We start from the raw sequence: 26,549 nt of genomic DNA, 5'->3' as shown, positions 1-26,549 counted from the left end.
TGCGCTAGCCGTCCCTAATATCGCAGTGAAAGACTAGTGGGAAGGCAGCTAGTTATGACCACCCTCCGCCAACTCTTTTACCAACGAATAGTGGGATTGATCGTTACATTATAACGCCCCAACGGCTGAAAGGGCGAGCATGTTTGGTGGGACTCGTAGATTACGAGTCGAGCGCCCTAACCACCTGGCCTTTTTACATTAGTCGGAAGCGCTTCGTTTTATTAAAGTAAACAATGAGTATGTTTATAACAGTCTCAAGCCTTGCCTTATTATTATCGAAACAAATGGCTATGAATACTTTACCGAAACCTGGACAACAGTAATGAATGATGTACTGAGTATGTCATAGGGTAGTTTTAAAATTAATTCAAGCGCCTTCATTTTATCTCCCTGAAGAATTTCTTTAAGTCCTTCACTTTCCACCATTGAATAAATCTAGTTTTACTAAAGTGCATTAACTGGAAAATAATTTGTGCAACTTATAGCGCATTAATTGTAAACTGCCATGTTGAAGATTCATCGTTTCTCGAGTTCGCTGTTGTACTTTCTAGCGTTGTAAGTCTCCAGATATACCGCTGTGCCACTGGGGGGAGGGGCTTTTAAGTGGTTATTGCCAGTAAATTTATAAACTTTACGTACATTTAGGAAATAAACATATACCTTAATAATACGAAGTGTAAATTATCGTGCACATTCTTCAAATGAACATGTAGATTTAATATATAAACAGGCGATAAATTAAATGAAGAGATTATATATATTTAGAAATGTCCAAAATAAAACACAACAGAAGAACTACTATAAGCAGAGCCTCTTTATTCAACTTCAATACTTCTATCGGAGAATATGTTATATAAATTTTACATTGCTGTTCTTATGACGAGCTATTATACACATTTCACGGGGTAACAAGACTTACAAGGATTCAAAGCTCGCTGAGAACACTAGAATGGAAACCTACAAGTATTACAGAGACTGTATTAAAATTCTTCCTCTCTCTCTCTTGTTTTAAGTTGTTGTGTAAAGTTTCATGTAGTATAGTGGTTGACACGTAGGTACAACGTAAAGTTTATAAGAATCGTTTGTACTCAGATACCAGACATTTCACGTATTCTCAGACAAGGAAAAAAGAAAAAGGGGCCTGAGGCTTTCGAGAATATTTCAATATTGTTTTAATATTCTTTACATCTTACATAACACCTTCTGCTTTTCTCGCCAAATATTTTATACTCCAACAAAGAGCGTATAATTTTCAAATTAAACTATTTACTTAAACCTATTACGTACTGTGTAAAACCTAGTTTTTAGCATGCATTAAGCTTGTAAACACAATAGTGGTATCGACAAGTAATGAATACTCCAAACCATATAATTCATATACTTCATTATCATAAATATTACACACCTGCATTCTTGAAGTTATTTATCTTTATTCAAACTATATGAAACTTCCTAAATAATTATGCCAGTATAAGCACTGCCATATCTAATACACACAAGTTTTCTACTTTAAACCTGTGGTTTATGACACCATTTACTGAACACTGGATAATTATTACAGCTACACTTAATGAATATCAATGTCAGATAATATACATATATTTTTCTTCAGAAAAAACAAACAAAAAACAACAACACATCACACAACAGAAGCCTCCTGATTACCACGCTACATGCTATCGAATAAACCACTAAAATTCGACACAAAATCACTGTAAGCCACACCTAGACCATTAGGTTTAAGTTTAACAACCGCTGACGATGTGCTGGAAGTGTATCCATATAAGCGATGATAAAGTTTCCATTAAAGATAGTGTTCATCATCAAACACTTGATTCGTACCAGTATCTAATTACTATCATGGACAGAGCAGTATAATGTCTTCTAGTACAAGCCCCAATTTCAATTTTCCCGTTATATTTATTGTAATCGTGACCTTCTACAGTATATGATAAAACCATTTCCACTATACCAGATTCAGTTTACCGACAGTGTGATAATAACACATATACATCAGTATGTACATTTGTTATTTTGTGGTGTGTGTGTAACGGTAGTGGAAACAACAGTATAAAGTGACCATAAGAAAAAACCATACGACATCTATCAAGACGTGCTCTATTATAACTATAATAACAGTTATATCTGACCGTAACACCATAATTAATTAATAATAATAATAAATAAACATTAGGTACGTATATCTACTGGGCCCCTGATAATAACACCTGAACAATTCTCCATTCTTACGTATTTTAAATAAACTTTGGAAATGGTTATTGTAAATGAAGAACACAAATCATCTACCCGTTTGAACTACTTAGATAAATCGTTGACATACATTATCAAAAAAAAGGAAATTATAATTCGATATTTTGTTGAATAAATAACGTTTATGAAGAGTTTTCAACTCTACGACACCTGACAATGTGCAAGACAACTTCTAACACACGACACTTTCCTCCTACTTATACCTGTTTAATTTAACCCACGGCTATTCTCTTAACCTACGTATCCTATAGAATTTATTAAACTTTTTTGTGATTGTCCATTTTTCTTTCCTTCAATTATCAAAGCACTGAAAACAAAAACGGAAATTATAAGACTGAAGTAATTCCCCCCATTGACAAAAGGGGGGAAGGACTGAAACTTAAATCTGTAAGTTTGTAAAGCCATTACGTTAAATACACAAATGACTAAACTGCTAAAAACATTTTAAAAGATAAACCAAGGCTAAAAGTATGTAGAACATGGCCCTACCAGAATAACCTTACTTCCTACTCCACTTTTATTTAGGGTTAACTCATCACATCTAGAGCGTTACCGCAATTAAAAGAATTACTAACATAAATGTTTCATGTATAATCATATTTATTCATATATATATATATATATATATATATATATACACTAAGCGAAATACATAGCTGGGTGTTACATTACTTTTACGAAACTGCTAAAAACATCTTACATGATAAATTAAGATTGAAAGTTTGTAGGACATGCCTATATGGGAGGAAAGCTTGTGATAAACTCCTCTAAGGCGTGAAATAATAAATAAAGATATGGTGAGATGCAGGATTACTTCACAAGAAATAAATAAAATACTTCAGGTGTTTTTATATCAAACGTGATACTGCACGAAAATTACCACCTTTCGCTAATACGTAGCATATTAACAACAACAGAAAAAAAAAGAGACAGAAACTGGAAGTCATGCCCTCATCCTGTATCCATTAATCTACAAATAATGTCATTAACACCACGTGTTTTATGTTCAGTCGTTGGAATTATAGCCCATATTTTACCAAGCACAATAATACAATTCTGACCACCCACAAAACTATCGTGTGCGCGTTAAGAGAAACAGACTGCTGGTTGATCAATAGGATACAGTTGCTTTACAGATCGATGAGACCTCAAAATATATTTTGTTTTCGGATGAATCCTTAAAGCTAACATTCATTAAATAAAATACTAAGAGTCAAGGTTATAATAAATATCCTTACTTCCTACTCCACTTTTATTTAGGGTTAACTCATCACGTCTAGAGCGTTACTGCAATTAAAAGAATTACTAACATAAATGTTTAAATGTTTCATGTATAATCATATTTATTTATATATATACACTAAGCGAAATACATAGCTGGGTGTTACATTACTTTTATATTATTTCTAATTGGTCATTTTCATGGTTTACAATTATTTCCGATAAAGTACATAATTCATTTTCACACTTTGTATGCAGATACTCACAAGTACACATATGTACATAAAAATAACGTAATAATGCGTGAACATTCTTAATGGCGGGATTCCCAGCAATTTGTCCATTCAACAGTAACAGTCCTTTAACTTATGATGAAGAAAACAAATTAGTAAATAGCCTTCACGAGTTACTACAGAGAAATCTATCAATATTTATGTACGGACACCGGCGAAAACATTACTCCACTCAGAAGTAAAAAGTTAAAAATAACGACATTGCTAAATTACATAAGAGCACTACTACACGTCATAAAAAGTTCAAGATCATAACTTTAAATGATAAAGTTCAAAACGTAAATTTGATGCGCTTAAACACAATGTAGCTGTATACTTAAATAATTCCTTTGAATGTAAAAGTGTGTTTGCTATGCACATCACATCCACTGTTGCAAGTTCGATTAGGACATAGCAATTTGCCTCGAGTAACTGAATAATAAATTACCTTATAACAGTAAGCAAGAATAGTATAATAAAAACCAAAAAGCTGGTTAGTAGTTGGTCAGTGAAAATTTTAAATATAAAGAGTGGTTTGTGAATTTTAAGGTTTTTCAAGAGAATAATACCGAGATTCAAAACGTTTTGATTACGTGAAATAAAATAGTAGTAACAAAAATATTACCTGATGTCGTTCTTTTCATACCACAAAATAACAGGAAAATACACTTTCAATTTAAATCACATCATCATCATCATCACAACGTAATGCGCACAAAAATTAACACAAGTTACACTACTTCTTTCAGTATAAACTGGCTTGCAGATACGAATAAAACATATTTACATTGCACCATTAAAACCTTATTAACACAAATGGTAAAACACGGGAGTATAGTGTATTACCATAATAACCTTGCTGCGCTTACTGAAACACCCAAGCTTTCACTGGATCATCAAACCTTGTTTTCAGAGTAACACAAGCTGTCACACTATCATCATAACCTTTATCTTCAAAGTAATAAAAACTGTTAGAGTATCATCATAACCTTGTCTTCAGAGTAAAAGAGTGTTACAGTATTATTATAACTCGTCTTCAGAGTAACACAAACTGTAACAGTATCATTAAAGCCTTGTCTTCAGAGTAACACAAGCTGTCACACTATCATCATAACCTTGTCTTCAAAGTAATAAAAACCGTTAGAGTATCATCATAACCTTGTCTTCAAAGTAATAAAAACTGTTAGAGTATCATCATAACCTTGTCTTCAGAGTAAAAGAATATTACAGTATTATTATAATTCATCTTCAGAGTAACACAAACTGTAACAGTATCATTAAAGCCTTGTCTTCAGAGTCACACAAGCTGTCACAGTATCATCATAACCTGATCTTCAAGTAACACAGTGACAACTTAGTTATGAAACCCATCAAATAATGATCAATATCTTTCAGTAATCCACTAATTTGATTTTTTTTGTCCAATACTGAACTTTTCTACAGAATAAATAATTACAGCACATTGAAAACAAAGCCTCTATGAAGGTTTATGACTTAAACGTCTAACCTTCTGGATGCCCCCTCTTCTTAGAAATTGAATGACCTCTAAATAGACAACAACCACATGTTATAGTTTACATACATGTGACCATGATGAAATAGGAGATATCCAGAAGCCTGGTGTAAGTGATCTACAATAATTGGTCTATGATAAACTAATGTGTGTGAGGTGAAGGAGTGCTAATCTAATTACATCAAATTATTAAACGAAAAAAAGTCAAAGAACAACAGTAGGAATAATAGAAGTGTTCCAGTCAGTCAGGTTGCTATTGAAGATGCTTGTTATATGCCATGATAGCATTTTAAATTAACTGGTACAATGGTGAGCAACTCACAGTCCTTTAGGGTCATCCTGCATCTTAAAAAAAAGAAAGAAACTTATCACAACAGCTCACATAGTTTGCAAGATTTAATGCTATTTGTAAATGATGGCAGCAAGCTGAGTATTGGTATATTAATTCTAGGAAATTTAAACATACACTTTGATTACTTATTTTTGTATACCACACCCTTAACCATTAGTAGAGAGTTACTATACCTTTAATATGTTTAGAATGTAAAAATCTTCTTTTTAATTATGTTATATTCTTAAAATCACTAAAAGAGATAAAAAAGAGCTTAGTTGGATTTTATTTGATCCAAAAATAATATATTTTAAAAACATTCTTAAAAATTTATCATAATAGGGATTAGCTTCACAGTCTGCTTATCCATAGAACTTCAAGGACAAAAACACAATTTATTTTCTACCTAAGACATGATACATCATAGAGATATATGCCCACTCAGAATACACAAGATTATCTTGGACCAACTTAACTTGACATACTGGTTAACTTTAGAGCACCTTCACTTTACTTAATGATTCATCATAAAGGATTTTCGTATTGTTTGGTATTAAGTCATCTTTACCACTGGTTGATGTTAGAGCACCTTTACCAGACACATTAGTTACCGTCATTTGTATGAGATAGTCCTAAAGCATCATTTTTAGATATATGATTTGACCCCTAGAGCACCTTCATTGGACATATCTGTTAATTCTAGAACACTTTCATTTGACATACTGGTTCATCATATTGATTGACCAAAGAGCACCTTCCCTATCTACTGCTAACCCTAGAGCACTAACAGTAGATGTTAGTATTGATTGGCCTTAGAACACATTCATTCTTTGAATTTTTTCATATCATGGTTCATTTTTGACTATTTTAATTATAGTGCTTTATCTGCGAGTCAGAACCACTATTTACGTAGTAACACAGTTTGATCAGTTGATTACAGCACTTTCTGAACATCATTGGAATGTAATCTAAATGAAAGCCACATATGTATCCCTCAAGGTCCACAAGACAAATGCTAAGCATTATACATTTGAATAAAAATGATCTATATATACATATATATATATGATAAAAGTTTTCAGTGTTGTCAAGAGATTGCATTTCGATAAAAAAAACTTATTCTTCTGAACATTTGTATTATTTAGCTGTTTACAATCTTAAGTGCAATAAATAACTTACATTTAATTTTAGTAGCTAAACCTTTTGGAAGGTACTATAAATGAAACTATCACAGCAAGATACAATATAAACTGATGGAAATTAACACTTCATATATATCCTAAATACTTAAAGACGGTTTCTTATAGCACATCGTAAATTCTCTCACATCAGTTTTGGTTGTTATAATGAATTGTGTAAAAAATACATTGATGGTTTTTGTGTTATCAAAAAACAACAATATGAAAAAAGTCCAAGATCTTAACCCTTCAACTGCAGTTGACATCATATGATGCAAGCATTTTGTGTGCACAATATTTTGAATGGCCTGTCACAAAAATTCTCGAATCTTTGTGCATGGGGTGGTAGGCAGATTTACACAAGTTGCAAAAGAAGGATTAGTCACATACAATTTTGATGAAATATTTCAAGGAGGAAGAAAACTTTCTCATTTACAAAGTACTTTTTATTGAACTTATGCTCAACACACCAAATTAAGATATCCAACCAATCTAAGGTAACTAATTTCTTGTGAGGATAATAAAATGCCAAAGTATGAGTCTGTTTTGTCTATACATACACTCTTAATATCAACTAACCTTTTATTTTACTCTTGGAAAATGCTAAAGCCTTTATCAAGTGCAGTTTATGCTGAATGTCACAAGAATTCTGAACTTCTGATTCCAGTAAAAGCAAGGGTGGTCAGATGGCAAATGATTAATGAGTTCTTTATAACTATAATGTTAGTGTTTGCATTTATAAGCCTGAGCACTAGTGAATGCTTCTTGAAGAATAAGATGTAATCCATGCTTGGAAAAAAAAAGCAATTCAAAGGAGAAATTAATCTGAATCTATGAGAAGCAGAAAAATTAAGGTCTTGTCAACTTTTAAGACTAAGTACTTAGCACAAGATTTATTTTCACTAATTCTTTATAGCTAGGATTACTACATACTTTTTTTTATCAATGAAACAAATTCTAGAATAATTTGGACAAAATTCTTCTTTCTTTCAAGAACTCCACTTTTTTAAAATTGAAAATTGCAACTAGTAATAAAATCTACTTTAATAAGATCATGCAAAAAAAAAACTGGCTGTAGCTACTGTATAACTTAAAGAAGGGAGAAATGGTAGTTTGTCATTCACAGCTTAAAACACAAAATACTGTTTCATAGAATTGCTAGTATATTTTTAAATGCATAACTTTCAAAATAAATAGCTATAACAATAATTATCAAAAGTATGTTTAGACATGTACCTAATTCTATGACTTCCAAATGTTAAGAATTCAAAGATCATGGTATTTTAAAAAAGTGAATTAAATAATTCTAAGTCACCTACTGATTTTAAGTTACATAAGTTTAAGAACCACTGTCAAAATTCTTTATCAATAATTTGGGAAAAAAAAATGGTAGAATGGATCATCAAAAATTAATTTCAAAAGTCCAAAAAATGACAAAGTTTAAGTACTTTTATAATCTGGAATAAAGATTGATCTCAAAAACACATTCCTACTTTGTCAGAAGTTATTCTCACATGGACATCACTTTTATCTAATATTACCATATATATATAACTTTATTCATATGTAGTTTTTATAAAGTTCTGGTGTGTTATCTTTTACTTTTTCAATAATGTCTATGGCATAAATTTTTTACTTTTAACCACAAGTCGTGGGAAAGTCATATGCACAGTTAGATGTCTCTTTTGTCTTTCTCTTATTAACATACCTTTCATATTATCACCTGAAAAGTTGCATACTCAACAAACAATTATACCTATTCATATCCATGGTTGGCCCTTGTGGTGAGCAACATGTGCTCCAGCACAGAGCAGCCACCCTGAGGGGTGCCAAAACAAACACTGTGATTAGCAGTTCTTGTGAACTTTATAGAGTCACCAAATAGAAAGTTTGCACGTGCTATGATTTTGCCTAGGGCTAGCTCTGTTCATAGTCCACTAATACTTGTGTCATAAAAGATCTTGTTTTTGAGTTATCTAATAAAAGCTCTTTCAGTTTGAAAGTAATCAATCAAATCTCTTTTGGTTTGGGGGAAGGTTTAGAAAATAAAATATCCTCCTGAATATGTCCAGTATTTACCCCTTTGCTTTGAATTTTTAAATAAGGACTCAAATAACAGAAAACTCCCAAAATGTTGATATTTAAAATTAATGGTTCTTCATTTTCTGATTATTTTGAATAATTATCCTCCATGTCTATATAAGATTTATCCAGCACTTCATCTGTATTACTGTTTTCTGATGAAGTTACGCTTTACCATAAGTAAAAAAGACTGCTGAGAGAACTTGTATAATAAAGCTAAGACTTGTATTTTCTATTATCAACAATTCCTTGTTTTTGAAATTAAAGCACAGATAACATCTCAATTTCTACAATAACACTGCCTATTGCTACAATGTTATGACAACTTGTAATATAAAACTTTTATATAACATACTGAAATAACAAACTTCACAGAAGGTTCATTCAAAACATATCCCAGAAAACAAGTTTCCTGTCTACACAGTCTTAATTAGATACATTCAATATAGCTATCACTAGGAGCTGTATAGTCACTTAACACTATACCGATGAGATAATGTATGCACATTTTTCAGTGTGTGGCCTTACATCCTTTTCCTCTACTAAAAATGAAGTCATGATAACTTTACAAACACAAAGTTACTTAGAAAGTTATCAAGCTATACACAATTAAAATAAGTTATGTTTAAAAATAATAAGACTGATATATGAATTAAAACTATACAAAATCAAGCCTAAAGAAATTTATGAAAGTAAAAAAAAATGATACACAACTAAGACAGATGACTGTTAATAATAATGATAAATAAGTTCAAGGCTTATAAATTCTGTTAAGTGTACTGAAACAAGGAATTAAATATAAGGTTGAATTTTTGAAGACTATGTCTCCATTTCCTATTTAAGTGCCTTCAATCATAAGGTTTAAACTTTTTCTCTTGTAAGTCTTCAAATATGAAAAGCAGATAATTTATATTATAAATACTACTATGCTAAACATTATATTTTGTAATTAGTTCATTTTCATATATGCTGTACTTTAAGCCTACAGAATGCACGAGAAATTACATCTCCAACAAACATACAATTGTTTTGGTGCTCATAACTTTGCTAAGATGTAAACATTCATCAACAGTGTTATCTTAGACATTAAAGAGGGGCTTGAGAACTGTCTGAAAGTGTGTGGAGTAAATGCTTTGCTAGACAGAGAGAGATCTGAGAAAATGAAAGCAGATTAAGACATGTTACTTTTAATGCCCAGAAAGGTTATGATTATTAGAGGCCACAAGTGCATAGGAATGATTCTGCGAAAAAAGTAAACAATGATCCTTTGAATAAAAATGTAATAAATTAGCAATGGTAACAAGACAAAATTGTTAAATCATTAATTTGTCTAAAAAGCAAGTAAGCAATGATACAAAATATACTGACTACAAGAATACTATTCCTTTAAGAAGCTTAAAAAAATACTTCTTGAACTGAACAGTGAAAAGTCACTAAGTTGTGTACAGTGTTAAAAAACAAATAAAAAAATGTACACTTTATCTGGAATGTGTCAATATGATTTCTCTAATTCATCATCCTACCTATCAATTCAAGCTGATCCACACAGGATGACTAGGTGGTCAACTACCTACATGTAATTATACAAGCAAATTAAATAAATATATTTAACAAAAAACCTACTAATATGCAGTAAAAGTAGTTAAACTTCAAAAGCTTTATTCAAGTTCCTTGACCCATTCATCACAATTCAAGGATGCGAGTCTGGCTCATTTTCTTCCTTTCTTTCAATTTTTCATATGCCTCAATGTCCAAACACCCTTTCTGAGGTCCACGAGTGCCACTCATTAAGCTGATACTCAGGCTTTGGACACCCTTGGCAATACGGGATAGTGGTGAAACAACTAGATCCTTCTTGACAAATATTGGTGAGGAAAGGGGGTTCTGCAGGTTGAGGGGTGTAAGCGAAAAGTCCTGGATGGCACTTTCACTCTGTGAAGGCTTTATCTTAGAAGTATTCTCATTTTGGGAGATATCTGGCTGGAGTAACAGATGGGATACTTCATTGGTTGATGAAGCTATATTGGTCATTTTGTTGTCAATCACATCAGAAGATTTTGACAACATCCTACACAGAGAAATATCTTGCTGAACTGAGGATAATGACTTGCTGGCCACTTCATTTGACATCTTATATACAGAGATATCTTGCTGAACTGAAGGTAATGACTTGCTTATGTCTTCACTTACCTGAATTTGTGGTGTAACAGAGCTCAAAGACTGACAAGAGGAAGAGTATTCTTGACTATCTTGAATAAAAGATGAATTTTCTGACTCCTTCCTGTAAAGATGTCGCAGGGAAGCCTTTCTCATTGCATCCAATACAAAATCATCCACATCAACATTGCAATGATATTCCATTGAACTAAAGTGGTCTTCTATAAATTGCAACTTAGATGGTTGGATACTTTCTGTTTTCAAGGTGGGGCTCGTGGCCAAAATACCACAGCTTTTCAACAAGGAGTCTTGACGTTGTTTCTCAATCTCTTGGTCCAAGCTTTCAGATGCTAAAAGATCTTGTTCTTCCAGATCACTGCATTCTGAGAAGTCAGAACTGACATATGTGCCAAGACTGGTATTACTCTGTTTCTTCTGACGCCTTAGAGAATCCTCTTCAGAGTCATCTTCTGAACTATCCATCTGAAATACGGGTCGTTGCCATTGTCTTTGCTGGAGACAAGAGTACAGATAACTTTATTAAACTGATTATACTTATACCTGATAAGATAATGTTAAGCTTCAATATAATCCATTTACGATTAATGTTAAAACCTGTTTCTGATCAAAATGGTTTTAATTAGTATACATTATACATAATTACATACTAAAAATCACAGAGTATTAAGTAAAAGACATTTGATTATTTTCTATTTTATTTTATTCATTTTTTGTTTAAATAGTTTTATTAAAAACTGGATGTGCAGTAAGAAAACAAAACTATAGCAGTACATTTTAAATTTCTTAGAACTTTAATGAAGAATGATTTTTTAAAGAGCAATTGGCAGTAAAAAGAATTTTTGCAATTATGTTATTACTTAAAAGACTATAATTCAGATATGAAACTGAAGTTATATGGCCCAAAATAAAATTTTGTCAGCTAATTTTTGAAAATATCTATATAATGATATTCAAATCATTATAGTTTTCATTTTCAATTTTTTAAAAATCTGACTTAATAGCAACGTTGTTCATGAAGCCTCTGAGAAGTAGCACATTGATATAACATTAACATCAACAGACAATTGTAAATTAGTTGATGCTACTTAATTTCCAGAACACTGTAGAAGCCAAAATTTCCTCTTTTAATATTTTCTTTTATTTAATTATCTTAACTATCATCTATTAGTCTTCTATGTCTATAACTACACTCAAAATTTTATCAAAATATTTTTTTTATCAGAGTCACAGAGTAGGCTGTAAAAAAATAAAAACTATTCTGTACTCTAAAATGTATTTAAACTGTTTGTTAGAATCACATAAATTATTTAATAACAACAGGAATAACACATTTTTCTGAAATATTTATCTTAATGTTACACACAAAATGAAGAACCATCTTTTTAAAAAATCAAGTATGCCTCTAAGAAATAAAAAAAGAGTGCAAGCTTTACTAATGATACATTTCATGCTAAACAGCTATGTTTGCCTTCATGCTACAGATAATTCTTAAGAATTACTAAAAAGATAAGAATGTGTTTATCAGGAATACAATTTGACAAGATGTTGTATAAAATAAATGTTCATTCAACTTAGTGCAATTACTTTAAGACTAATCTGTACAAAATATTAGTTCTTCATATTTATTCACTTAAAATTTTCTTTGAATGTCATTATAAACTTTTCACCACCTAACAACTCTTTCCTGAAAGTCACTTGAGCAAGTAGTAATTTATTTCCACTCTTTTATAGTTAATGTCAATACAACACAGTGAGCTTCTAGGGGAAAAAAAAGGGTAACAAGAGAAGCTCACAGATATGAAGTTCTTGCAGGCATTGAAAACTGCTCAAAAATTATATTGCTCATCTATAAGATATTGTTATCATAACTGTCAAAAAATAAATTGAAATGAGTATTGATGCTTTGGCACTATCAATATTATTTTAGTCTTCATAAAAGTGAAACTCATCACTCTTCTTTTTATCTCATTACTTAAAACACTCATTACCTTATAACCTTTACTATACTGCAATAAGTAAGATGAACATTCACTGAATCCTTATTACTATCAATGTAGTATTGATGCTTTGGCACTATCAATATTATTTTAGTCTTCATAAAAGTGAAACTCATCACTCTTCTTTTTATCTCATTACTTAAAACACTCATTACCTTATAACCTTTACTATACTGCAATAAGTAAGATGAACATTCACTGAATCCTTATTACTATCAATCTAGTATTGATCTATTCAGCACAAATTAGTCTAGGTGTCATGAGTGGATAAAAAAATATCCTAGCATGTTGACAAGTGTAATAAAAGTTTCAATCCTCATCCAAAATATATTTTAGTTAACATCCTACATGGAATCTCAGCCATACCTCTCTGAATACCTATGAACAACTGTTAACTAAGATCTTCAAAGCTCCTGCAACACTATCTTCAATAACAAAAAAGTCATGCTGCTAAGGGGAAAAATATATTTATGCCACTCAACAAAGGGTTTGTCATGGTTCTTGCTTTGGACCAACACTACTCTTCAAGAACACATACCTTGATATATACGAGTGTCTAATATTTTACTCATTTTTCTCTACATAATTTCAACTTTCTTACACTTAAAATTATGAAGTTGAAACAGGGAAGAATGCAGCTATAAATGAGACCTGGTTTATGAAGGACATATAAAATTCAGAGTTAACATGGTGCTTGAGTTAAATAAATGTATTTTCTTGTTTTCTGTTAAGTTATCTGAAGAGGAAAGGAGACCATATTTGACTGAAATATTTTGCCTTGCTGATAGGTCAGAGTTGGACAAAGAGTTCTGATGAAGAAGGCTTATTTCAGTTTCTCATTATTTTTTAGTGTCTTGTAGAATCAAGCTCATCATCTATTCCCCACCCCAACATCTATACAGTATAATAAAATACTCTACCCAACAATCTATTTAACAAGTTCATATAACACAACACCTTGTCTATCACTGTTGGGCTTGTTACCATAGCTCTGTTCGGTGAACTTATATACCATATCACTTTCTACATACTGATTTACATTTCCAGTAATTTAGTAGATCTTGTTCTCTGCCAGATGTACATAGCTGTGGAAAGTCTGTGTGTTTAGTTTACACAAATTTTTACTATGCATATGCTTAGCACTTGCTAAACCTGTTTAAGCTTACCTGATGTTTTATCATAGAAGAAAATTTCTGTGCCTTTCAAACAGATACAATTTAAAATGAAAACATTTTAAGGAATAAAAATAATGTCTAAAGAAACTATATAAAAATTCCCAGATTATGGTTAGTTTTTAAGGCTTCTACACTATCCATTAGATTCCTTTGTTCATTCCTACAGGAGTTCTGTCTAGTCAGTTTTCTACAAAACCATAAATTACTGCTAAAACCACTTTATTTACTCTACACTGATATAAGTAGTTTATAATGTGTTATATTCAAGAACATTTAAAAGTTGCCTATAGTTATTCTGAAAGCTGTGCTTCATTAGTAATTATTCAGACCACATGATTTATCACATCAGAAAATGGTTGGAGTAAAGCCTGTTGTAATAAAATCACTAACACAGAAGGAAAACAGTATGAAAAACATGACATGGATAATCATATTTTTGAGTTAACCCTCTCGCTACGAGTCTTCCTTTGGGCAGGGGTCAAAGGGCATATCATCACGTTTGTGGGCTTACATTAAATACTTCATTGATCTACCATTTTATGAATGTTTGTCAATAAGGTTGGTATCACATTGTAGATTATAATTAAAATTTCAGTATTATACATTAATAATTTCTTTATTTAAAACTGATTATTTTAAAACAAAATTCCTAAATATCAATTTTTTTTGTGTCACATGGTTTTGTTCAATACAGCTTGGTTCAAATTATATATTTGTGATGTCCAAATACAAAGTCTATAGTTTCTTATGAATTAGAAACTCAAATTACTGATATTGACAAGCAAGAATATAAAATAAGAACCTCCTATCTTTTCAATTTGTTGAGATATCGTTACATTTAGTGAATCAAACACAGTGGCCCCACCCACCTCTTACGTACTCTGTCAATGACATGTGAATAACAAATTGAATGCTCAGAATGTACTTCTGGTGTTTTCTCAGTCTCTAAAAGGTGGGAAGTTCTCAATATTATTTGTTTGTCTTGAATTGCCAAAGGAAGTTGTAAGTAAAAATGTTGTCTGAAAAAACTTTTTTTTTTTTATTCAACTACAGTTCAGCTAGTAAGCTTGATAAGTTACAGTGGAATTCTGCAATACTGATAGAGTAATTTATAATATTTGGTTATTTCAAAATGCATATATAAAACCTAAAAAAATTTTGTTTTACATTCTCCACATGGAAAATTTGACAAGGCTTAGCAAATTACAGCAAGCAGGCAAACAAGTACAAAGTTTGTAGGTAGAAAAAAATCAGTTTTCTTTATTTACTGTTCTATGTTTTAAGAAAAATAACTGAAATTTAAGAACTAATTTGTAAATAGTAATAATATATGTATATGCATATGTAATGGATTATAACTGAAATATAACCGTAGTTTACAAAATACTGGTTCACTAAAACAAACCAAAGACAAGTTACTTTGTAAAGGCCAGTTTTATACTATTGGATATGATAACATAACTGCACGTATGCTGTATCATTGCAACTTGTGTAGTGTTAGTTAGACATGGCCGAAAGATTAATGAAACAAAATAAAAATATATATATATAGATGTATAATGTTATGAGATTTAATCTCTTTAGACTAAACATTTGTGGTTTCTTGTTATAACTTGTAAAAAAGTGTGATTTATTTAACATTTTCTTACATTAAAAATATATTTTCTGATAGGTACTTACACACAAAGCTATCTTGATCTTCTTTCTGCCCCTAAATATTGATAAAAACTTTTATCACCCAGCGGACCAGTCTATATACCCCACAAATTTCATGCCACTTTTGGACATGTATATAGCATGTGACCACCCTCCACAATTGTACTGCACCACCTATATTGGTGCAGCTAGCTTCCTATGATTTTCCCATTCAATCTCACTTTTGAGGATTGGTAGGATCTAAGACAAATACCACCAGCTGTGGGAGGAAGGAGACATAAGTATCTACAGGAAATACATTTTCAGTGTAAGAAAATGTTACCTTCTCTCACACAAAGCTAGAATCCCACATTGAAAAGATGAAGGGGTTGACATAGGTGCCTAACAGTGAAACCAAGTGGAAAGTGACTGCCTAGAAATAAATGGTGTGCTCAGAGATGAAACCCAAGCACACATGTGGGGCACCACACTACTTCTGGAACAGGTATGCTCTTTGACCCATAAGAAGGAAATGAACCTGTCATGGGCAGAAATAAAGGATGTGCACAAGTTTAATTTCTTCCAAGAGGTACAATCCATAGTAAAATATGGTGTGAGTTCAAATCATTCTCCATTGCACAAACCAGACCAGAAAACAGCTGGCTCCCATAGGTGAAGAGCCGCTCTATGAAACAAAAATGCAAAGTGAACTCGATACCCAGATGAGGAGAAACAGCAAGTCCAGAGACAGTTCATTAAAATATAATGATGAAGAAAAACAACTAGCCTTGGCTATGTATCTACCCAACCTCAACCGGACAAACAAGGTTCCACAATCCATTCTCAGCATTAGGAGGTTGAGCATCACTCAGATGAAAAGGAAATTAAAGTAATATAAACACTGTGACTAGGGCATGTAGACCATGTGATATATATTCACCAACCCAAACTGTAAGTAAACACGGTGTCATACGTCAAACAACCAGACTTATGAAGAGGAAGCTAGCATTCGGCTGCAACCAGACAGACTCCCAAAACCACCATAGGAGCAAGAAGTACAACAAACCAAACCTGGTATTAGGGGGTCATGTCATTATTTGTAATTCACTCAACCGTAAATGCAGAGAAGACACATCCTGCTCCTGAAATAAAGAGGAGGATGTGAAACATTTGCTCAACCATAGAAATAGTGTACATACATCCTGTTGCTGGTATTATGAGGCAGACCAAGTCCTCCAAACTCAACTGCAGGAGCAGGGAAGGAAACCTCCTGTAACCAGAATTAACAAGAAGAGGGGCCTCTATTGCACTCAACCGTGGGAACAGGACGGTGTCATCCAGAACCTGTTATTACGAGGAGGATCCCGTGTAGACTTGTACTGCTACAACTGACTATCAGTCCACCTGGGAATAAGCATCCAGGGAAAGGGAAGGAGGGATCCCAGCTTTGCCCTCCTTTCATTGAGTGGATAAATGTGTGGTTGTATTGTAAGGTAAATTTATAATTCACACTCAGGAGGAAGCCTCTTTGTTCCACCACTCCAGTGACTGGGAACTGGTAAGAACTCCCATGCTCCACTTCGAGAAAAAGGGGGAGTCCAGGGGAACATTACACTAGAGAAAGTGCAATGGGTGTCCACAGTTCCTGTCCCTGATTTATGCAATCAAAGGATCAGCAAGGATGGGCAGGAATCCTCTTTTACTTTACTCATGACAGTCCATGAGTAATGATCCACCACTGAGTTAAACTTATGGAAACCTATAGACACATAAGTATATACCATTAAGCATGCCACTTGTAATCTTGTGGAACACCCCATTTCTATAGTGAGTGTTATAGCTCTACTATCATATAATATGGGTTTGAGTAAAAGCACACTTGACCAGATAACACTCGCCACAGAGTGGGATCCTATGAGTAGCAGTAAAAGAGGCTCCCTGAAAATGAAACATAAGTGAAATGTTGTAAAAAAAATACCCAAGTCAAAGGCAAACAGATGTGTGTAGAATTGTCACAGGTGGGAGATAATATCCATCTGAGAAAGATACAGCCAGATAGTACAGATAATGAAGGAATAGGGATTATTCCACATTCCGGGCCTGAAGGATTTCTTACAACAGATGGTGAAGACAAGCATCCAAAGACATGGTGATATCACAAATTTGAAGAGAAAAAACACTGAGGAGATGGTGACCTTTCATTGATAAGTCTGAATATGCCAGCCTAAGGAGTTGACAAACCAAATCAGTTAGTATAACAGGGAACAGATCACAGGAAACAGAAGGGTTCCAGAGAATAAAGTCAGGAACGTGAACCCCAAAAATGGAGGCAGTTCATGCCACATAACACCATATAGAGCAAACCTGTAAAGGAAGCTGATCGAGATCGGAATGGTACATGTGAGATCGTACATGTGAGAGATAGAAGGTAATGAAATGGGTGTGAAAGCCAAATGACCTTCCAGGGCAACAGAGGTTTTAGGGAGGAAAGACCAGTCTGGATATATGATGACATAAGAGAAATGGTAGAGGATTCTGGTATTATTAATAGCATAAAAATCCGATCGATGACATCTGCAAGCTAGGAGGAAAAGGAAACACGTAATATACCACATACCTGATTAACCAGCTGTAAAAAAAGGTGTAGACAGACCAAAATAAGAATTTACTAGAAAAAGTGAATCCAATTTTCATCTCCTTGATTGTATTCATCATCAGAAACATTGTCAGGCCGAAAATGAGATGAAATCATTGGCTGAACATAGGAATCTAACTCCCAACAAATCATGGCCTGTAACTCCTCAGCAGATAAAGTCAAACCCAATGCCTGGGTAGGTATGCCAGAAGTGTTGTCTACTGTAACAGGAATTTCCATTGTTGGTACATTGAATTGGGAAGTCATCCTAAGTTACAATATAATTCAGTAACAATAAACAAATGCAAAAAAAAATTGAAAGTAAACACAGTAAAAGATAACTGTTGAAAAAGGTATTGAAATGTCAATTAAGTACAGTTGTAAACAGCAGTCACATGCAAAAAAACACATATCTAAATGATGCTGTGCCAATCAAGAAAGTGAGGATAGAGCTGGAACCTCAGAGGAAGTTAGCTGCGCCAATATATGTGGCACAATACCATTGGTAGAGGGTGGTCACATGCTATATATATGTTTAAAAGTGGCATGAAATTTGTGGGATATATATAGACTGGTGCACTGAGCATTAAAATGTTTTAGCAACACTTAGAGAACAGAAAGAAGATTGAGATAGCTTTGTATGAGCAGAAGTAAGACCGTATCAGAAAATAATTAAGTACAATTACAAACTAATGATATGCTGGTATATTTTTTTATACAATATTAAAGTTTAGATTAAAAATTATATCTAAAACACAAGTACTTACTAATGCATCAATGATAGTTGGGCCAGTACCTTGAACAGAACTTCCATTCCCTGGCCGTTTCCCAAGCACTCGCACATTTCGAATAGGGTTAAGTTTAGCGAATTGAGAGGTCACATTACTTAGAGCTCGAGAACCAACATTTACAAAAGACATTAACTGCCCCTCAGAAATGTTACGTGGCATTGATGAAAATGATGGAAGTTCTCGATAGAATGTGCTAAGTCCTCCATGCTGACGACCACCACGATATTCACTAGACCCACCTTGGGCCAAGGGCATTTTACTCTTCCTTCTCTCTAATCTTCCCTCAAAAAATGGAACATTTAGCATCTTAACACTCAAAGCAACCTTGAAAGTTTCACAAATTGCCTTCAGTGATTCTGAAACAGAAACAAAAACAAAATGACCACTAAAAACTTTTTTTATTACTTCCTACGTGTTACAATTACAGAATAACTTTCACTGTATTTCTGTTCAGTGATGGTACAATAAAAAAACGTTTTTTTTAGTTATATAACTAATGCAGAAAATATCTTTAAAAGAAATAACAATAAATTGGAAATGTACAATAAAGTAATCATATACCCACCCAATGCATCTTCTTCAGTTTTGATGGGAACAGCAACATTGTTAAAAAAACGAGTCTTTGATGACCGGAACATGTGAAAGTAACCAGACTGCCCATTGATTAGATAATGCAACCGAATGCACTGATATTTCGACTTAAAAAGGGATGGTTCTGGGCCTGGAGAAGAAAGAATGCACAACACATATTTTATAACTATGTTTGAACTAAACCTACAAACAGTAACAAATTAGTTGGAGCACTAAGTAACAATTGTTTTTGAAAGACCCCCCCCTCTGATATATAAATTTACAAGTTCTTGAGGCTCTTTAGAGCATAAAAACTTTGTTCTTTCAATTACTAGAGCCATTAAAGTTCATAAATTCTTTCAAATTGCTTAGGGTTTGGAGCTGATATAAAAGGTGACAAGCAACATTAGCTACGTCCTCGAAAAGTAACTCTAAAGCCATCAAAAACCATACTGTGTATGGCTAATAAGATATTTTGTAAGAAATCTGTGTTCAATGTTCATTTTTTCTTTAATCAAATCAAGTAGAAAATTGAATGCAAAGGAACTTCCTTGCTGTTTATAATTATATGAACATCAACTTATATTTTGGTAAGGCTTATTTATTTTAGCTACTGAAGAGCAGTGATGGAGTTAGCCCATTCATGTAGTTAAATAAACAATTTATGTAGAAACTGATAAATGGAAGTATGGTTTCTAAGCTGTTGATAACAACCAAAGCTGAAATTTTCATTAACATATTTCACATTGAACCGAAATATTACTTTTGCATTAAATCCTGAAATAATGGAAATTATATTCTAATTGTGTCAGTGGCCTCTAAGGGCCACTTTTCCACTAGGTAGTGCTGCTTAGCATAAAGGATAATCCTACTATTTATCTTAAAGCTTAAAACACCCATCTGTGTAGTAATTCAACTGAACACTACCGTCAGATGGTGTTACTTAATATACTTAACATCATAAAAGTTGATCACTAAAACAAAATACAATCTCTATTGTTACTCAAGTGTTTTACAATTATTATGGAGTTTGTACATGTTTCTAAACTTATGATTTTTAGTAGCCATATAATATTCAATTGTTACTATGTAGTTAAATAGTATGGTTATATACATAAATACACAGAATATTATGCTGTGTACAGTGAATAGCACTGTCACTTTCCAGTTTTTTTGTAATGATTATCTTTATACAGTACATAATTCTGGACTTTTGTGTGCAATGAAATCTTTATTATTTTGTTACTAATTTACAGGTTATGTCTGAACTGTAACTGGACTTATCAATGTTTGCTTCAAACCTTTGATGAGTTTAAGCTAAATGGGTTTTGGACAGAAGACACAAAAAAATTTCTTGATAGACTAGTTGAAACAGATATAAAGTATACACACACAGAGTAAAACTCCTTGATAATACAGGATTCTGAAAATTATAATTCGTATAAGAAATTTGAATAGCATTTCTTCTGTTAGCAAATGTGCTGGAAATACAAGTACTGGATGAAATTATTAAAAATGGTATTCAGAGGGTAATACAAAAAAACTAATTTGGGTAGCAGTAATCAAGCACAAACAAAACAAGTTTCTAAGTAGCAGAAAACTTGTTGAGAGTTTGAGCTGAGAGTTGTAATGGGTACTCAAAGCAAAAAAAACTAATAGACACTTTTGATAAAAAAACTAACGTTATATTTATGTGCATCTACTTTGAATTGGATTTTGGGTAAGATAAAATAACAAGAGACAAGATGTAGAGAAAAAATCTAGGCAAAATTTTCGTTTTGTTTTGTTTATATTATTATTATTTCTGGCTAAACTTTTTCATGATATGATTTTTTGAATTTGGGTACCAAAGATTTTGTAACCAAAAGGGACAACAACTCCCATATTTAGCCTGAATTACCCTAAGTAAAGTGGTAATTTGATGAGTACTTGGTACATGATTTAGCTGTTTTAAGACATGACTGTGACATGGCTTACTTTAGACAGCTGTATTATTTGTGAAATATATGTGCTTTATATTTTCAAAGAACTTTCATTACAGTGTAAAATAGGATATATTATGATGACATATACATGAACATTGATCATTCACCATAATGTTATTATAAAAGTTGGTTAGAAAATATTATTTCTGCTGAAGAAACAAAAATTAATACTGCTCAAGTTTTATACTATAAAATGAGCTATAACTAGAATATTTCAATAGTTGTATGGTATTAGTCCTGTGAATGTTAATTTTTACAATCCACTTTCTTGTTAATAAAGTAAAAGCCAAAACATACCGTTTAATTTATTACACTATTCATATATTGTTATTGTAACTATGTAATGGGGGAAGTCTTTTTACGAAAGCCACAACTTCAGAACAGGTTAATAAACTCACATTACTTTCTTCACTATTTTATCATTTGTATTTTTTCATTTCAAAGAAAACCATTGCAACAGAGCTGTGAGATTAGTAAAACTTGCTCACGTCTTGCCATAAAAGAAACTATATAAAATTCCCAGATTGGTAGTTTATTCATGAGTCTTCTACAAGTTCCATTAGATTACTTAGTTCATCCCTAAAGGATCACTGGCTAGCCAATATATCGAGAAACTAGAAATTACTATACAAACCACTTTATTTGCTCTATATTGATGTAAGCAGTTTATAACATGTTCTATCTAGTTGTATTTAATTGTTGGACAAAGCAGCTTTCAAAGATAGGCTTCATTAGCAATTTTTCCACAACATTCTGTGACATAATAAAAGGGTGGTAATGAAGAACTATAGTAATAAAATCATTAACAAAGAAGGAAAATTACTTGAGAAATAAAACTTGAATAATTATATTCTCAAGGAATGATGGCTTATTAGGAAATATAAACCTATAGTGTGGTATAGGCAGAAAAATCATAAAATAATCAATAAATGCAGTGTTTATGAACTTCAAAACTTCACACAAATGAGAGCTGGAACATTTATTTTCCTTTTTTCTTTGCAAGTTATACTAAATAAATGTTACAAAATGACATAAATTCTAAAATATTTTTGAGTTAAAACACTGTTGAAAGAAGAATGAGAATTATTATTTTTACTTAATTTTTAAGCTTTCTTATGCAGGTGTGTACTCAACATTTGAAAGGTGCTTACTGGTTGCAATAGGATTACTAATTTATCTGCAATAGCCCACCATGCAAGATCAAACAAACAATGGAATAATTTTAAAATGATGAGAAAATGAAAGAAAAAAAAAGTCTTTTAGATACACATTACTGATAACACACCCATTCAACACAGCACAGATGTCAGCAAAATTTGGATACTCCCTTTGTGAAATATTTAAACAGTTAACTATAGTTATAATGTGGGAAAATCTATATGAGTGGACTTCTATAATTATATAGGCTACTAACCATGACAGTTAATAAAGGTATGTTAGAAGAATGTGAAAATAAGTTATTAAAATAAAACAATTATATTAGTAGTTTAAAAATCAAATAACCTTACCTTTCCAATCAAAATACTGTTAAGATCATAAGGGACAACTAATCCAACTGGTGGTATGAGTTGTATTATATCAATATAATTAAAAGAGTAATGTGTGAGTGTGTAAGAAGTTTTTAAACTTCTTTGAACTATGCAAAAATGAAATAAGGGTAAAGAAATATAAACATTACCTTATGTTTAAGGAAATTGTGGGTGCAGATAGTAATATGCATTGTAAATGGAAAGGTATTTGGGAAATAGATCTGTTATCCCCCAGAGCCACATCTCAGACAGCAGTGTTTATGTATTAAGATTTTGTGTGTGAATTTCTTTGTTTCTTTATAGACACTTAAAGTACCAGTACCATCACCCTATTGAGTTTTAATACTACCACCCCATACCCAAGTTTTGAAAGCATTGCTAGAGTTGGTGTTTCTTACTAGATAAGTCAACTGATTTGTCATTTTTGATTGGTTCATTTGGCTAAAAATGTTTTTATACTAGACGTATTTGGTGGGTATCAAATGTTGTGGAATAGATTTAATCCACTTAGGTTTAACCTCACATTCACCGAGATGCCTCACACAGCCACCAGATTCATTCAGAATTCTACAAACTCAACCTCATATACGAGTAGTCTAGGCAGGTCACCTAAGTGTTTTAATTATTTTAAATACACAGCACTACCTTCAGATTTTATAAATTTGATGCAAATACAAAATATAAACAATGTTCTGTATGCGAAGCACATGTTTTCCCCCTTGTCATGTGATACAAAAAACCTAAGGTATTGCAAAACTAGACCATTTTGGGCAGCATGTTGTAATTTTATCCACATGATTTATACCCTATTTATGCAAACTATTTTTAGTTTTATCATATACTCAAAACAATTCCCATTAAATTGTATTAATTAAAACTAAAACTATCTGTTAATTAGTACATACTACATCCTTTTCAGACAAAAATCCAAGAAGATTAGGTAACCATGACAGAACTAATCATGTTAAGAAATACTAGAATGATTATTAATGTGCCTAATGCTTTATGATATTAGTGATATACTTATTGTTTTAGTAGTAGTTATTGGTTGACATTTTCTAATATAATTAGTTCTGACAATGTAAGAAAAAAATTAAATATTGTTTGTCTTTTCCATAATAGTTTCAATAATACAATAGCTGTACAGATGAATTATTGAAAAAAAAAAAGATTTTGTGCACTGCATATCTGTAAAATGGTGTATAGGACAACTCATCAAATTGGATGATTGATATATGGCTAGCTGAATGAAATTAATATTTTCTTGATGAGATTACTTTTAACCTTCCCAAGTAATATGGCATCATCAGTAACTGCATAATAAAAACTTTTAGCTCTTGAACACTATTATTTTTTAGCACTGTGAGTAAAACCTCATACATTTGCACCGACTACTCAACCTTGTATTGTCTCTGACACAAAACACTATGTCCGGAGAAATAAAATGAAAATATTCAATTAATGTATAAATATTTAAGTATGAAAGGACAAATATAAAACAATTATGCTACAACATTTAAATAATCTACAAAATCACATTAATAAATCAATTCACAAAATTATCTCATTAACATGTCATAAGGACTATATTTGAAAAAAAAAGACAACAATTACTTCATTCAAAAGTTGACTTTATAAAAACAAGATAAGTGTTTTGATACTCCTATTACGTTCAGAAGTTTGGTACATCTGTTATGTTTCAGGTTAAACTGACCACACACATAATTCCAAGCAAATGAAAAAGACAGGAAATGATACATTTTTTTTAAGATAGCTTTTTCCTTTTTTTCACATAAAATATCAGAAATTAATATAAACTCAAGGATATATTTTGTTGTATCAAAATGCCATGAAAATCAGTACTGGGTCAAATAAACCCCAACTATAAAAAAGGTTAATTAAAAAACTACCAATTCTTATTTTTAATATCTTCATGATAAAATTTCAAGATGGAAAATTACCCACATTAAAAAAAAAGGAATTAATACATAATTTTATTTCTCTATGATAAAATTCTAAGACAATATATGCAATTAAGAAAAAAAGATAAACCTACCTAATTCAATTTTAACTAAATCTTCTAACAAAACTCTCTGGTACTTAGTAATTCTGTCAGTTTCATCATCATACCTGTATGAAGAAAAGGAATGTTTTTTTACTCTACCTTCTAACAAAACATTATGGTATTTAGTGATTTTCAACATTATATTTGTGCCATTTCTCTAATATAAGATAATCAGTCACATTCAAAAAACAAACAATAGTTTCACACAACAAAGCACAGAACATAAGGATTTACAACATGTTGCTCTTAATATCAAGCACTTTCCCAGAGGTTTGTTTGTTTGTTGAATTTCGTGCAAAGTTATTTGAGGACTATCTGCAGTACTCCAAACTATTCCACATTTTTAGTGGAAGTGCTCTAGTGGACCCTCACTTCACTTACCAAATTTTAAAGCAATCCAATTAGAAACACACGATATAAAATTTTCAATTCTGATTGAATTTCTTCCTATTTTTCTTTCTTCTCACCAATCACACTAAAAAGTTATTTGATAAAAAAACATACTTAACTTTGATGGATTTTCTCCAAATTTGGTACACTGACAGATGTTTATAACCTACAATTAGATGTCAAATTTGATCTTAATACACTCCACATGTGCATAGTTATTCAACAAAAACTGCTCAATTTTGAACAAAATTTTTGCATACACCCATGCAAAAAGTCACATGAGCTATTGGTCTGAAAATTTTATCGCAGTTTCACCTAAGATAAAATGTGCTCTTTTTAGTTTTTTTGCCATTTCGATTAAAGATGCTTGATTTAGAGCAAAAAAACTATGATAGGGTGAAAGCACGTGCAGATATTGGTTAGGCTAAACAAACTAGATTAGCAGTTTCTAGCTCAGGCTTTCAAAATAATCATATGGGTGGACAGTTATTATTCATTGCCAAGTTTTAAGAACATATTTGCTAAATTTAATGACATTCTCCTAATTAAAGAGCATTTAGCATCACTTGATATTAGCTTAAACAATTAGCATAAATAATTATGCTTGATACAGCTGTACTGAGTGCATGTGGGTGATAACAAGAAACTGTTAATCTAGTTTCCATGGCATTACTATAAAGAAAATTATTAACACTGTCAGTTTATATATATTCTTGAGAGAGGTATAGCAA

At 31.9% G+C, this 26,549-nt stretch overlaps 1 protein-coding gene and 2 long non-coding RNA genes across 3 annotated transcripts in view; 1 reads left to right on the top strand and 2 right to left on the bottom strand.

The window, feature by feature from the left end:
• Window positions 1–982: 982 nt before the first annotated feature.
• Window positions 983–5,809, bottom strand: LOC111085675. The gene is made up of 2 exons (XR_002610490.1): window positions 4,880–5,809; window positions 983–4,753 (listed from the first exon to the last, which is right to left on the bottom strand). It is a non-coding gene; the product is annotated as an uncharacterized LOC111085675 (long non-coding RNA).
• A 10-nt stretch (window positions 5,810–5,819) lies between these two features.
• Window positions 5,820–26,549, top strand: LOC111085676. Its single transcript, XR_002610491.1, has 3 exons — window positions 5,820–6,682; window positions 11,708–11,713; window positions 26,539–26,549. It is a non-coding gene; the product is annotated as an uncharacterized LOC111085676 (long non-coding RNA).
• Window positions 9,552–26,549, bottom strand: part of LOC106459003 (phosphatidylinositide phosphatase SAC2-like) — a 61,605-nt gene continuing 44,607 nt past the window's right edge. Inside the window, exons 15-18 of the mRNA XM_022385379.1 lie at window positions 25,420–25,493; window positions 19,845–20,000; window positions 19,256–19,635; window positions 9,552–11,538 (exon numbers count right to left, since the gene is read on the bottom strand). Coding sequence (XP_022241087.1) covers window positions 10,552–11,538; window positions 19,256–19,635; window positions 19,845–20,000; window positions 25,420–25,493 — 1,597 coding nt within the window. The 3' untranslated portion in view covers window positions 9,552–10,551. The remainder of the gene's footprint in view (window positions 11,539–19,255; window positions 19,636–19,844; window positions 20,001–25,419; window positions 25,494–26,549) is intronic.

The sequence above is a fragment of the Limulus polyphemus genome, unplaced genomic scaffold (genome assembly GCF_000517525.1).
Source record: "Limulus polyphemus unplaced genomic scaffold, Limulus_polyphemus-2.1.2 Scaffold545, whole genome shotgun sequence".
Lineage (NCBI taxonomy): Eukaryota > Metazoa > Arthropoda > Merostomata > Xiphosura > Limulidae > Limulus > Limulus polyphemus.
The sequence above is the reverse complement of the archived record's forward strand: the minus strand, read 5'-3'. Positions and strand labels throughout refer to the sequence as shown.